This window comes from Arvicola amphibius, chromosome 9, assembly GCF_903992535.2.
Source record: "Arvicola amphibius chromosome 9, mArvAmp1.2, whole genome shotgun sequence".
Lineage (NCBI taxonomy): Eukaryota > Metazoa > Chordata > Mammalia > Rodentia > Cricetidae > Arvicola > Arvicola amphibius.
This window is the reverse complement of record NC_052055.2, coordinates 43,710,638-43,726,121: the sequence shown is the minus strand read 5'-3', so window position 1 is coordinate 43,726,121 and position 15,484 is coordinate 43,710,638. Positions and strand designations below refer to the sequence as shown.

Sequence of the window (15,484 nt, the reverse complement as noted above, 5' to 3'; positions counted from 1 at the left end):
CTATAGAGTAAGTTCCAGAAAGGCTCCAAAGCTGCAGACAGAAACCCTGTCTCAAAAAACCAACAAGAAAAAAAGAGGATAGATCTGAGAGTTAATGTTTATGCTAATAAGCTTTAATCATTTCACATTACATGGATACCAACACATCACAGTGTACCCCCAAAATGCATACAATTATGACTTATCAAAAATTGAAGGCCAATCAGCATTGTTACATGGCAATCATCAATTTAAAAAAACTAGTAAGCTAAGAATGACTGTTTTTTTTCTCTAGCCTCATTCAGTTATTTGGGTGACAACACAAACAAGTGGAATTTAATTCCATGGATGTAAGGAAATGCTTAGATCAATGAACCCAAACAGAACTAAAAAGAGAAATGTGAAATTAGGAAGGGAATGAAGCACAAAGAGTGAGGGATAGATAGGAAACAAAATCAATAGGCAGGTTAGAGTAGGGGTCCTAGAGAAAAGACAAGCAGCCAGAAGTGGGGCTACTGAAACTGATCACGAAGAAAGGAGCTGGATTAAAAATAAGGTCCAGATAAGGTGTAACACGTGGCAATGTGAAAGAGAGAAGACTTGGGAGTTGAGTTCACTGACAGTCAAGGGAATGCGGTTGAGCAATGAAAGGATTGCCCATGCAAACACTGAAATGACCAAGATTTAAGACAATTAAAGCAATATACAGTTAACTGTATGCTAAAACTATACTTTTCAAGAATAGAATGGGGTGCACCACAGATATTTAGATTGCAAGACTGATTCAACAAGCATACTGTCATAGCATGGACAAAAAGTTGAAGGGACCCAGGCAAGGTGGCGCCAAGTCTGTAATCCCAGCATTTAGGAGCTAAGGCAGAAGGGCTGAGCTAAAGGACAGCAAGGACTACACAACCAAGATCATGTCACAAAAACAAACAAAAGGACTGAAGAAACAGCTCAGTGGTTACCAGTGTTGGCTAGTCTAACAGAGGATGGGAGCACTATAGGCAGCTCACAACTGCATGTAACCCTAGCTCATCTTCTGGCCTCCATGGACACAACACCTACAAGTACATACACAGACACCATATGATATATACATACATACACATATATGTGTGTATACACACACAAAAAAAAGTCAGATGGAGAGTCTGATAAGAACAAGAATGGTGGAGAGCAGTCTGACACCACGGGCGACAATCAAGGGGAGTGCCTAGCCCTTCTTGAGCTACAAAATGCAGAAGACAGAAAACACCTCCCACTGTTGAAAGCCTCTGGGAAAGGCTTGTCCTCAGAAGCCGAGTAGCACTTCTAACAAAATGTTTACTGAAATGTTATTTTTGAATGGCACTAAGTTCACAGGTCAACCTGGGAAAAATATGTCTTTGTTGTTGCTGTTTTAATAATATATTGATATTTATATATCAATCATGTAAGGTATCATGTAAGTCTTCTTTAATGTCTTTTGATATAATTTATATTCTCCATGGTGATCATGATCATGATAATGGTGACCAGAACAAAGACAGTAGCTAACATTTAAATTGTTCGTATAAGCAGTCATTATTCTAGGTGTTGTACACATTAACTTCTCGGTGGCAACAATAGAGAAATACCGCTCACAGATTAATTACAGCTTATTTAGTCTTATGGCCTAACTTAGAACCTGGCTCAACTGAGTAACAATTCCAGGGTTCCTTTGCTTTGCAGTACCCACATTCGCAGATCCCTGACCAAGCCCTTGAGTCAGTGACCACTACAAAAGACCGGAAGGATGAAAGAACTAAAATGCCCTTCTCGGGGTTCTGAAAGTCACAATCATACCCTTATTTGTTTTGATTTGCTGACTCAAATTCTTTCCTGACTTCATCCACTTAAGAAAACTGCATATGAGAGGTGGCCTCACGTTGAGCACATCTGTACTTTGAAGCTGAGTCAGACACCTTACCAAATAGTTCCATGTGTATTCCAGCTCATGGCATAGGTAAAAATAAAAGAGACTGCCATCACATAATTCTTTTTATGGAGGAACTTGATGTTCTCTCAAACAATTGAACTGAATCATGGCTGAGTCAAAAAGCCATATGGCATCTAAGCTGATGACTTGTCTGCGTTTTTGTTGGGGGGAGGTGTTGTTTTTGTTCTTCTAGATCACTCAAAGACTTGCTGGCCACAGGCTCAGTAATGTTTAGGGAAAATCCAAGTGTATGAGTGTACACAGACAGATTTCTATTTTACTTCTGTGGTATGCTACCCTCTGAAAGACTTAATTATTTGCTTTCTTCATGAAAGTTAGTCAATATATTTATGCAAGCAACTCAGAATCACAAGTCATTCTTTATCTCTTGAAATCAGAAATCTGTCATAACTGATGTTTCCTATATATTCCTAACTAGTCTCTTATGTGTTTTTATTTTACATATAATGGTTCAAGAAAATCATAAAAATACTATCAAATGCCCATTATGTGCTAGATATGAATGTAAGAATTAGGAATACAGAGTTAAATAGGAAACCTGTCTCTGAGGGAACAGCAGGTAATTAAGTGCTTTTAATACTCTGTGATGGTCTTGAAAAGAGGCAATATTACAGGACACAGGCCTAGAGATTGAAAAGACTTCTAATATTATCATTATATCTGTGCCACTATAACTAAATACCTAACAAAAACAACCTATAAGAGGTAGGATTTAGTTTGGCTCACAACTTCAGAGCATATGTATACTCAGCCCATAGTCACCTGGCCCTGTAAGCTTAAGGGGAACATCCTGTTGGCAGAAGCATGCAGCAGAAAAGAATCTCATGGCAGACTGGAAGCAAAGAAAAGGAAACACATGCGAGAACCAAAGCATAACATAGCAGCAGTTCTCAATCTGTGGGGCACGACCCCTTTGGCAAACCTCTACCTCCAAAAATATTTACAATTCATAAGAGTAGCCAGGCGGTGGTGGTGCACACTTTTAATCCCAGCACTCAGAAGGCAGAGGCAGGCAAATTTCTGTGCGTTTGAGGCCAGCCTGGTCTACAGAGCAAGTTCCAGGACAGACTCCAAAGCTACAAAGAGAAACCCTGTCTTCCAGGACAGCTTCCAAAGCTACAAAGAGAAACCCTGTCTCGAAAAACAGAAACAAAACAAACAAACAAAAAAAAACAATTCATAAGAGTAGCAAATTTTTTTTGTTGTCTTGTTTTTGTTTTTCAAGACAGGGTTTCTCTGTAGCTTTGAAGCCTGTCCATGGAACTAGCTCTTGCAGACCAGACTGGCCTCGAACTTACAGAGATCTGCCTGCCTCTGCCTCCCAAGTGCTGGGATTAAAGGCGTGCGCCACTACTGTCCAGCAAGAGTAGCAAATTTACAATTATAATGTAGTAACAAAATTTTTTTTTTAATTTTAACCATAACCATAACATGAGGCACCACTATATTAAAGGGTTACAGCATTAGGAAAGTTGAGGAACACTGCTCTAGGGTCATATGCCAGTGACCTACTTCTCCCAACTAGGCCCCACCTCCTACCTTTTACTACCTCTCAACAATACAATCATATGATAAATTCATCAAGTGAATAATCCACTGATCAAAGCAATAAGGATCCAATCAATTCCCCCAAACCCATCAGCTAGCAATTAAGTCCTTAACACATGACTAGTGACAGTCATTTCATACTCAAATCATTAACAAAATGAAAATTGAAATGATAAATTATGAAGGAAAGCCAGGCAATTGTGGTGCACGCCTTTAATCCCAGCACTTGGGAGGCAGAGGCAAAGGCAGGCAGATCTCTCTGAGTTCGAGGCCAGCCTGGTCTACAGACCGAGTTCCAGGACAGGCTCCAAAACTACACAGAGAATCCCTGTCTCAAAAAAACAAAACAAAACAAAACAAAAAAACAAAGAAAATTACAAGTGTATATGGACACAGAAATAAAGAAGGTTTATGGCATTTATAAATGTAATATCACAACACTTGTGCTATTTCTGTTAGTATTGGAAGCAAGCCAAATATAGTTCATTTTACTGTATATAGTTGCCCCACAAAACTTGTCAAATTTCCTTAATCTTCATTGTCAAATTTAATGGATCTAGAATCATTCTAGGAGACACACTTCTAGGCATGTCTATGAAAGTATCTCTGGAGAGTTTACTGAGGAAGACATGATGCTCAAATAGCAGAAGAGAAAAAAAAAGAAGTCCAGAAAACACCAGCATTACCCCCACCCCTTACCCCAATTCCTCACTACAGTGTGAGCAGTGCTTCACAGGTGTGGTTGTTTGAATGCAACTGGCCCCCACAAACTCATAGGGAGTAGTACTATTAGGAGGTGTGGCTTTGTTGGAGTAGGTGTGGCCTTGTTGGAGGAAGTGTGTCACTGTGGGGGTGAGCTTTGAGGTTTCCTATGCTCAAGCTATGCTCAGTGTCAGTCCACTTCCTGTTGCCTTCAAATCAAGATGTAGAATTCTCTGTTCCTTCTCCAGCATCATGTCTTCCCATCATGATGATAATGGACTGAACCCCTGAACTACAAGCCACTCTGTTAAATGTTTTCCTTTTTAGGAGTTGCAGTGGTCATGGTGTCTCTCCACAGCAATAGAAACTCTAAGACAACAGGTCTTACCACTATGCCTTCATGCAATGACAAACTATAGTCAGTGAGTCAAAAAATAGGTTGCTTTTTGTCAGGCATTTGGCCACAGCAATGAGAAAAGCAACAATATAGATAGTTAAACACATGAATAAATAACACAGCATCCTGAACAGCTTTTTAGGGTTAAAAATCTTGTTATTGACTAGTACTGTTAAGCACAAGTGATTTTTTTTCTCAATGGCGTCAACTGGTTTATCGTCAATGTTCTATTCAATTCAATGTTCACTGAGTATCAAAACAATCTAGGCACCCTGCCAGGAGATGCTCCAAATATAATGGTTCCTGCCCTCGAAAAGAGTGCTATCCAGTAGGGAAAGACTGGTAGAGAAAGAATATTCTATTATAATGAGCTAGCAAGGTGGCCTGGTAAATAAAGTAGCAAACCTGAAAATCTGATTTCAATTCCCATAGCCTCCAAGGTAGAAAGAAAGAACTCAAACATGCCCCCTTTAACAAAAATGTAAAGAGAAAAAAGGGCATTCCATTTTGAAATGAAGAGATAGTGAGAAAAATACACACTTTAACACCTCCTTCTTTCTAAGCAATTCAGTATGCTCAGTTATAAAAATTAAAAATGTAGAGCCTAACTATAAATAAGATATATACCTTCACACACAGCAACTCAACGGGAACACTCCATTACAGTCAAGTCTGAAACAAATCCACAAAACAGAATCCTGTGACCAATCCTGACTGGATGACAGGGGCTAAATGTTCCCTGCACTTTGTGGTGCGTGTGGTTCAGAGCCAGGTAGGGACTCCTCTGCATGTGAAGGGTAAAAAGCTCTGCAAACACTGTAGCCCACATGCAGGCTACATGGAAAGCCGTGTCTAGTAGGAAGCACAGAGCGCTTCACAGAAAGGGACTTGTCAAAGATGCTGGCTGTCCAGGAACTAGACACATAGATCTCTAATACTATTTCTATCTAAATCATCAACAAAATACCAGGTTTTAAGTCAAGATCACTGGGATCAAGTTTAAAAAAATGTAAAACCTTCACAGAGGATGTAGTGAGCATAGAAAGAAGGAGACATGGAAAAAAGTTGTTACTCAAGGTAAAGGTTCACAGAGAAAAGTAGCAACAAGAAAAACTGGTTGCTGCCCTCACTACTCCCAGTGACCCACTGACAGATTGTGTCCTTACACTTAACCCTAGGCTGTACTGAACTAAGTCCTAGGCCCAAAAGAACACATCAGTCTGACAAAATGGCTCAGAGGGTGGTAGCGCTTACAGCCAACCCTGACCATCTTAGCTCGACTCCTGGGACTTGCATAGTAGGAGGAGAAAATACAGGCCATACGGTTCACACACACACACACACACACACACACACACACACACACACACAATCAACAAAAATGCAGGGGGCTAAAGGGCAAAGACTGAAGTTACTACAACACAGAGAGCATCAGCTCTGCACACCCTGAAGTCATAGCTTCTTCAACAAGATGAAGGAAGGATCTAGAACTCTGAGGCTCACTGAGACATCTTAGTACTTCCGTGACTACTGATTCCATAAAAAAGCAACTGTCACGCCCCGAGAATAACAAGGGGAAGGTAGCCAAGGGCTCAGACCCCTTAGCAACAGGGCTCATCCACACTTCAGGTTGAACCTGGGGAATATCCGGTATGGTGGGTAGAGACAGATGAACCTTACCCTGTGAAAGCCTCTGCAGCTGGACTATAGCCTGCTACAACAGTTTTCCTCCTAAAAGTCTTAGATTCCACAGGTTGCTACCTTGAAGACTGACAGGGTGGGGAGATTCAGACCAGAGAAAACCTAAGCAGAAGAGCAGATTGTAACACATGCTAGGACTCAGGCCACACCTGGGCCCAACCAGCCAATGACATCAGGATCAATTTTCAACCAAAGAACAACAAGCTAATCAACTACTTAAGCCATGCATCTTCGGGATAAGCTGAAGCTACAGTACAGTACATGTGCTCCTGGGGAATGAGCCTCAGCTGTCCACAGCAGTTGTCAGCCCCACAAGGCATTCTTACATTAGCTGGCTTATTTTTTTCCCTTAGATTTTCAATCATTCACTTGTCAGTCGGCTCAGCTCAGGCTCTGGAAACATAAAGCAAGCATTGTCTGGCACAGATAGTACGTTCATGAAGCAAAACCCCCAAGCACCAGATTGGTAGCAGTGTTAACAAACAATACCCAACCCTTCTACTTTTCTTACAGCAAATTTTACTATTTAATTTTTAATATTTTTAATGTGTGTACAAACTAATGAGTAGCTAGGTGGTAGTGGCACCTGCCTTCAATCCCAGCACTTGGGAGGCAGGAGCAGATGAATCTCTGTGAGTTCAAGGCCAGCCTGATCTACAAAGCAAGTTCCAGGTCTGGCCAGTTCATGGTTACTGAGAAACCCTGTCGAGAGAGGAGAGAGAGGAGAGAGAAAGGAGAGAGAGGGGAGAGAGAGAGAGAGAGAGAGAGAGAGAGAGAGAGAGAGAGAGAGAGAGAGAGAGAGAGAGAACCCTAAAACTAAAACTAATGAGTATGTGGGTGGGTGAGCAAGCAGGTATTTATGTGCCATGGCGCACATGTGGAGATGCTGGCTACTCTTTTATGTCAACTTGACACAGGCTAGTCATTTTGGAAGAGGTAGAACCTCAGTTGAGAAAATGCCCACCAGACTGGCCTGTGGGCAAGCTTGTGGTACATTTTGTTGACTGATGATTAATGTGGGTGGCCTATCCCACAGAGACTGCAACCCACAGGTGGGTGGTCCTGAATGGTGTAAGACACAGGCTAAGCAAGCCACGAGGAGCAAGCCAGTAAGAAGCACTCCTCCATGGCCTCTGGTTCAACTTCTGCCTTGAGTTTCTGCCCTGACTTCCCTTCATGGCAGACTGTGATTGAAACCCTTTCCTTCCCAAGTTGCTTTCAGCCACAGTGTTTATCAAACAACAGAAAACTAAGATAAGGTCAAATGATGACTTTTAGGAGCAGTTCCCTTTCCACCTCAATTTTGAGTCATAAAATCTCTTGTTTCTGTGGTGTTGCTAATTGGGCCACAAGGTTTTTATTGATTCTCCTGTCTCTGCTTTCCCATCCTGCCATAAGTGTCCTGGAATACTACAATTATGGACACACATCCAGCTTTGACCTGGATTCTGAGGATCATGTCATCAGACTAGCATGGCAACTGCTTTTACCCACTGAGCCACCTCCCCACCCAGTTTACTGTTTACATGTTTTCCCCACCAGTTGTGCGTAGAAAAGGCCAGTGATACTTGCTCAAAGTCCTTCAGCCACGCTTAAATGAGTCTTGGGGGGGGGGGCGGACTACTGATAAAACAGGGTAAGTATAGACAGAAAACTGCAAATAACCCATATGGCATATTCCCTAACTCTTTCCCTATTAATCTCAACCTCCTTTGACAGCCACTGTTCAGATGTGCATTATCACTAAGTAACATGGACTAGTGTATCAGCTGGTAACAGTATATGCTTTGTAACCAGCTCTCTTCAGTGGTTCTGGAATCCTTCCATGTTGTTCTGTCAGGAGTTCATTTCTTTACATTGCAAAAGTATGCTTCCCAAAGAAGTTACATTTTTTGTAACCCCAACAACATAGTAGTTCCTGTTGTTCCACAACTCACAAAATGTTGATGCTGTCATTTTAAATTTAGCCACATTAATCAGCACAGCCTGTACTCTTCGAAGAGGTTACAGTTGGTTGGTTTTTTGTCTAATTTTTTATGTGGATGAATATTTTGCCTGCAAGTTTGTGTATACACCCATGCCTGGCCCAAGGAGGCCAGAAGAAAGCCTTGGATCCATTGGAACTGGAGTTATAGACAGTTGTGAACAGCCCCTTGAGTGCTGGAAACTGAACCCTGGTCCTCTGGAATAACAGCAAGTGCTCTTAACCACTGAGCCATCTCTCCTGCCACTGTCTTGTTCTACATCCCAGGCTGGTCTAGAACTCACTTGTTGCCCAGGGTGGCTTCATAATGGCAATCTCTTCCAAGATTACAGAAACACATCACTACATCTGTATCTATGGGTTTTTATTATGGTCTTATCTATTTACAAGAGCTATTTTAAGATACAGATCACACAGCATATAATTCACCCACTGAAGTATCCAACCACATACAGGTAATATATATAATTGCAATGCTAATTTCTTAAATTGTGGTAAAATAACTTAAGATGAAATTTGCCATGTTGGTTACTTTTAAGTCTACAATATTTCATTCACAACTCAACAGCCATCACTACTATCTCTGTCTCTCTGTCTCTCTCTCTCTCTCTCTGTCTCTCTCTCTCTCTCTCTCTCTCTCTCTCTCTCTCAGTATGTGAGACAGGGTTTCTCTGTAGCTTTGTAGCCTGTCCTAGAACTAGCTCTTGCAGACCAGGCTGGCTTTGAACTCACAGAGATCCGCCTGCCTCTGCCTCCTGAGTGCTGGGATTAAAGGCGTGCGCCACCACTGCTCAGCTATTACCTATTTCTTTTTTTTTTCTTTTTTCTTTTTTTGGTTTTTCGAGACAGGGTTTCTCTGCAGCTTTTTTAGAGCCTGTCCTGGAACTAGCTCTTGTAGACCAGGCTGGCCTCGAACTCACAGAGATCCGCCTGCCTCTGCCTCCCGAGTGCTGGGATTAAAGGTGTGCGCCACCACCGCCTGGCAAATATTTTTTTTTTTTTTGGTTTTTCGAGACAGGGTTTCTCTGCAGCTTTTTTAGAGCCTGTCCTGGAACTAGCTCTTGTAGACCAGGCTGGCCTCGAACTCACAGAGATCCGCCTGCCTCTGCCTCCCGAGTGCTGGGATTAAAGGCGTGCGCCACCACCGCCCCTCTATTACCTATTTCTAAAACTTAAATATCCAAACTTGAAATTCTTAATCATTAAGTAGTAACTTTCTATTTCTTGCTGCCCAAAACCTGATAGCCTCTAAATTCACTTTCCTATGAACCTGCCCTATGGTCCATAAATGGAATCATATATAATATTTATCTTTTTGCAGTTCCTTTAATTTCTTGATAATCTACGCTTAGCTTTTTGAGGCACCATCAAATTGGTTTTATGTTGGCTACAACATTCTACATTCTCACCAACAATGTATAAAGATTTGATTTCAGGCTGGCAATGTAATTCAGCAGCAGAATAATTAACTCAAAAGTGCAAGGACCAAGGTTCAACACTCAAATCCACCAAAGAATGGGGGCATCAATTTCCACACATCTTCACCAATGCTTGTTCTTTCCCATCTTTTTGGACAACAGCCAACTGAAAGGGTGTAAAATGGCATCTCACTGTGACATTCACTGCTTTTCACTAGCTGCCACTAAGTACTGAATAAGGTTGACTGGTATTGGACATCTATATTAAAGCACAAGAGGTTTTGCCCAATTTTTGAAATGGACCATCTTTCTAGTGAATTATAGAAATACTTTATACATTCTGAAACCATCTTTTGTTAGTATTAGGTGTGTGTATGTATGTATGTATATATGTATGTATTACAAAGACTTTGGTATATGCCTTGTCATTTTGTTTTCTTACAGGGTTTCTCTGTGTAGTGTTAGCTGTCCTGGAACTCACTTTGTAGACCAGGCTGGCCTTGAACTCACAGAGATTCACTTGCCTCTGCCTCCCAAGTGCTAGGATTAAAGGTGTGTGCCACTGCTGCCCGGCTATCATTTTGTCTTTTGATCTAGTGTTTAATTTTAAGTCTAAATGGATAAAGTATTTCACTTAAATAGGATGTTATTATATTTTAGATAAGAAATGATGCTTAGTGAGGGAGGTGGGGCAGCTATGGGTGACAATGGGTGTGAATAACAAAGGACAATCATAATACGTATGAAAACATAATAAACCCCGTTATTTTGTACTACTAAAAGAGGCTGACCTTTTTTTTAAGTTTGCCTAGGTCACAAGGAAACTAATCTCTTCTAGATACTCAGATATTGAGATCTATATTCCATGTTGAAATAGCTTTCTGGACTGGTCTGAGCTGTAGGTCAATAGACAAATAGTTGTTCCTCTCCTTGCAAACAATGTGCTTTAAGTTGATTTTGGTTTTACATTTATAAATATTTTATAAAGAAACTAGAGCCAGAATAGGCTTTTATTTTTTTCCACACAAAATAGTCAGCGTTCAATAAAAAGAACCAAGTGATCAAACACACAAACAAAAGATAAAAACAATAAAAAGCTATCATATCCAGTCTTTATAGTCAACATGTCTAAGAATTAAATGAGAACATCAATTTCAAAAAAGTACAGAAATATAAAAACGAATATATTAATTCAAAATTGCAATACAAAACACAATGATGGCAGGTTTGATGAAGAAAAGAAAATTAGCAAACTAATTAGCAAGTTAAAAGCAAATCTTTAAGCAGATATCTAAAGAGGGAAAAAATGTTTTAAGAACTGGAAAGATCCTCCTGGAACACCTGAAGTCTGGGCTAAAAACACTAGATTCATCCAGACACACAAAAACATTGTTAAGAGCACCTGCTGCTCTTAGAGGGGTCCAGAGTTCAGTTCCTAGCACCAACATCAGATGGCTCACACTCCCTGAGTAACTCCACTTCAGGAGACCCCCAGGCACCTGTGCACACGCACATACAGACAGAGAGACAGAAAAAAAGACTCTCTCTTTCTCTCTGTCTCTCCCCCCTCTTTCTCTCTAATGAGGGGCTGCAGAGATGGTGCAGCAGTTAAGAGCACTGGCTATTCTTCCACTCACAACTATCTATAATGAGATATGAAGCCCTCCTCTAGTGTACAGACATACATGTAGACAAAATACCCAAATACTTAAATAATTAAATCTTAAAAAACAATTAGGTGACAAAGCAGAACCAGATTCAAGAACTCTGCACCACCGTACAACTCTATCTTCCACCCGAGCACCTACCCAGCAGTCTATCCTTTCTGATCTCCAAACTACTAGAAACAGGGTCACTGCTCCACAAGAACTGCAACCAAACCCCAGAATCACTCTCCTCTTCCCCCGCAACAAGCCAGTGGTCCCTGAGTCCTTCCCATGCAATCTTACGAGTTCCCCATCACTGCCCTACCCTTCCCCACAATGCCCTTACTCTGGGTACTTTTTCACGGGGACTTCTGCTGAAACATCCCTCCTGTTTCATCGCTCTAGCTTCTCTGTTCCCTTTCCAATGGCGATCAGAAAGACTTTCCTCACACACAGATTTTATCAAACCACTCCTGTTAACGAACCCATCAGTGGTTTCCCATAATTCCTCTCAGAACAGACCAAGTCAAGAGAGCTATCTTCTCAACAAGTTACATAAAGGAAACCAAAGTTTGGCTGTCTCCTCTGGCCCAGACATATCATCTGAGTCATTTCTCTGCAACTCTACAAAATCCATATATGATCCTTTCTCAGGAACTGTCTTTTCTAGCTGGCCCTCAAATCCCTAGTAATTTTACATATGTGGGTGGATGTCCATGCATACAGTGTGCATGCCTGATAACCGTAGAGGCCAGAAAGGAACATCAAATCCCCTCCCTGGAGTTGGAGATGGCTGTGAGCCACCGTATAGGTTCTAGGAATCAAATTCTGGTCCTCTGGGAAAGTACTAACTGCTCTTAACCACTGAACCATCTTCCCAGGCCCTCTCCAGTTATCCGTCTTTGCTGGCTCTGGGAGGCAGCATCTTTACCGTGTAGATCTGTACTACAGTACGCATACACAGCAATCCCCTAATATGCTTGATGAAAGGAGTTACATCACATTTGTTTTTTGTAACCTCAGCCCCCTGCAAAGACTGTTTCATAGTGCTCAATATATCGTTAATAATTAAGGCAGAGGTCCTGGATGGTATAGACAGGCCAAAGCATCAGATCAGCCAACATTATTTCCCAGAAGTATCAACACTGATCAGCATCCTACCCACAAGCCCAAGCACCAGTACTGGCGGCCTTCAACACCCTTTTTAGATGCACATCCTTCTACTATGACGGCAGATGGGAAAGGACTCAGACCAGCATCTTTCGATGTTGTTGCTGTAGTTGGGTTGGTTTGTTTGTTCTGAGATAAAGAGCCGTTTCAACGTAGACCAGTCTGGTCTTGAACTCAGAGATCCATCTGCCTCTGCCTCCTGAATGCTGGGACTGAAGGAAGACAGGTGCCACTGTGCCCGATTCGGTTATCTATCTACCTTGTTGGTTGGTTGCTTGGTTTGGTTTGGTTTGGTTTTTCAGCACAGAATTTATGTATTCATTTAGTTTTTCAACACAGAGTTTCCCTATGTAGCCCTGGCTGTCCTGGAACTCACGCTAGAGACCAGGCTGGCCTCGAACTCACAGAGATTGGCATGCCTCTGCTGCCTCCCGAGTGCTGGGATTAGAGCGATTCTCTGTTATTAAAAAAAAGAAAAGTTCTAGAAAGCACTGAACCTACCCAAGCCTATGCGCTCTTTTCCACTATGCTCTCTGTCCACACACTGGGATTGCATAATATCTCCCTCCACGAGAAAGCAAGGGTTCGGTGACCTCTCAGTCTAATAACTACGCACAATGCTTGGTTCAGGGGAGACCATTACTATAAAGAGAAAATACTAACGCTTGTTTAGTGCGTTAGTGTCGTGAGGATGTAACAGGCATACTCTCATTAAATCCTCACTACGTTTCCACTAAGGAGGCATCTCCAACTTCGTCGCCATTAAACAGAAAGGGAAACCGCAGCACAAACAATCCTACAAAACCCAACAGGACCTGACAGCCTCGCGTACTTCTGTTCCCACGTCTTATTTCATCGCAGCACTGAAAACATGCACCCGATTTCCCATTTTAGAAAGGTCGAAGGCAATGTAGAGATGTCAAGAAGCCAGTCCGGATCTGCAGGCTCCTGGGCACCTCCCTTTAAGCCAGTGGCAGAAGCCAAAACACGCCTCCCCGGGCCACCGCCCGCCCTCAGGGCCCCTCCTGAGGAGCCAAACCAACAGCTTCCTCACAGCCAGCCTGGGGACCAGCGTTGCCACCGCCTGCCCCTCCGAGCCTGGGCAAACCGTCGTCCCGAGCAGGCCTAGGCGCGCGCCACAGTGCCGCAACCCGCGCGTGGGCCGAGCCCATCTCGCCCGCCGCCCCGCCTCGCCAGCTGCCCAGCCCAGCACCCCTCCATGGATCCTCTTCCCCCTAGGCAGCAGCCCCTACGCGGTTACCGGTTACGCTGCTCCTTGAAGAGCGCAGTGAGGGCGCGCAGGGCCTCCAGGTCCTGGATGGGTGCTGGCACCATGATGCCCGACAGCCGGGAGGGTGGCATCCTGGGCGCCGCCATCTTGCCACTCGCTCTTAGCTGAACCTGACGAGGCGGAGAGAAGAGCGGGAGATGGGGAGACAGACGACAGGACAGGAGACGGGGACGCGATCCGCCCGGCACTGGCTTCCGCAGCCCGCGTCACCCAGATCCCGTGCCGCTGCAAGGCAGAGAGCGCGAGACTAGCCGGCTCGCCTTGGGCGGAGAGGACGACGCGGCGCAGCAGGGGAGGGAGGGGGCGAGGGCGGAAGTCCCGCCTGAGGGGAGGGGGTCCAGCGGAAGTCTTGCTTCTGCGTGGGGAAGGAGGGAGTGGGGGGGTGGTCTTCGAGTTCTCAGTGGGGCGGCTGGGGTAAACACGCCCCCCAGAGGACGGACTACTGAGCCGAAGGGGGCGGGGAGGGGTGGGCGGTTGGATGTCTTGTCAGGGACAGACGTTCGCCCTGAGGAAGGGCCTCCGTAGGTGAGGCCTGGATGCAGAGGTTTCCTCTGGGCAAGGGATACCAGGCATAAGCGATGCCCCCAGGTTAATGGGTGCTGTCTCTGGAGGGGTCTTAAGAAGGGGGCCCCTTGTGAAGGGCGGAGAGGGGATACTGGCCGAGGTGTAGTTCGTGAGAGGGGACCTGGAAAGAGGCTTCCCCCTCAGGTGATACGTTGCTGGGCCACCTAGTCCCATTGCAAGAGAACCTGGAATAAAGACCACCACCACCACCACCCCACCACCCCCAAAGGAACAGATACTAGCTTGAAGCGCTCCCTGGAGGGAGACTTGCAACGGAGGTTCCCGCATTGGGAAACCTAGAGCCTGTGGAAGACGACCTTGGACAGAGGTTCCTCTCAGGGGAAGAGGAAGCTGAACAGAACTGTCCCCTTGGGAAAGAGCCAGGAAGGAAGCTCTTCCCCCAGGAGAGGAGTCTGGGAAAAAGTGTCTCATGAGAGGCATATTCGTTTCTTGTTGCAGCCACAGAACATCAGACAAAAGCGGCTTTTAAAAGGGTAGGTTTATTCTGGCTCACAAGTTGAGGTTACAGGCCAACATGGTGGGGACTCAGGACACAAACGCTAGGGGCAGCTGGTCACATCGCATCCATAGCCGGAAAGCAGACACAGATGGACGAATGCTAGTGCCCACTGGCTTCCTCCTTTTTATACGGGCCGTGGAATTGTACCACCCACATTTGATTCACACAGTTAACCTAACCTAATCTATATAATCCTTCACAGACATGCGCAGAGGCTTGTCAAACTGACCATTAATCTTAACCATCACAATAGGGGACCTGGGCAGAAGAGGCTTGTCAGAAATATCTCCATACTAGGACTGATATTAAGAGTACTTTCTAGAGCTGGTGGTGGCACACACTTTTAATGCCAGCAGTCAGGAGGCAGAGGCAGGCAGACATCTGTGAATTTGAAGCCAGCCTGGTCTACAAAGTGAGTTTCTGGACAGCTAGGGCTACACAGAGAAACCCTGTCTCAAATACACACACACACACACACACACACACACACACACAACCAAATCATCCCCGTAAAAGATGGGGCAGAAGGCAAAGAGATGCAAAGAGGCCTCACTAGGAAAAGATACTCTTGGGGCCTTGT

The 15,484-nt window shown here is 44.0% G+C and overlaps 1 protein-coding gene across 1 annotated transcript in view; it reads right to left on the bottom strand.

Moving 5' to 3' along the window:
- Window positions 1-14,135, bottom strand: part of Atxn10 (ataxin 10) — a 134,890-nt gene extending 120,755 nt beyond the window's left edge. Inside the window, exon 1 of the mRNA XM_038341729.2 lies at window positions 13,791-14,135. Coding sequence (XP_038197657.1) covers window positions 13,791-13,906 — 116 coding nt within the window. The 5' untranslated portion in view covers window positions 13,907-14,135. The remainder of the gene's footprint in view (window positions 1-13,790) is intronic.
- Window positions 14,136-15,484: the final 1,349 nt, after the last annotated feature.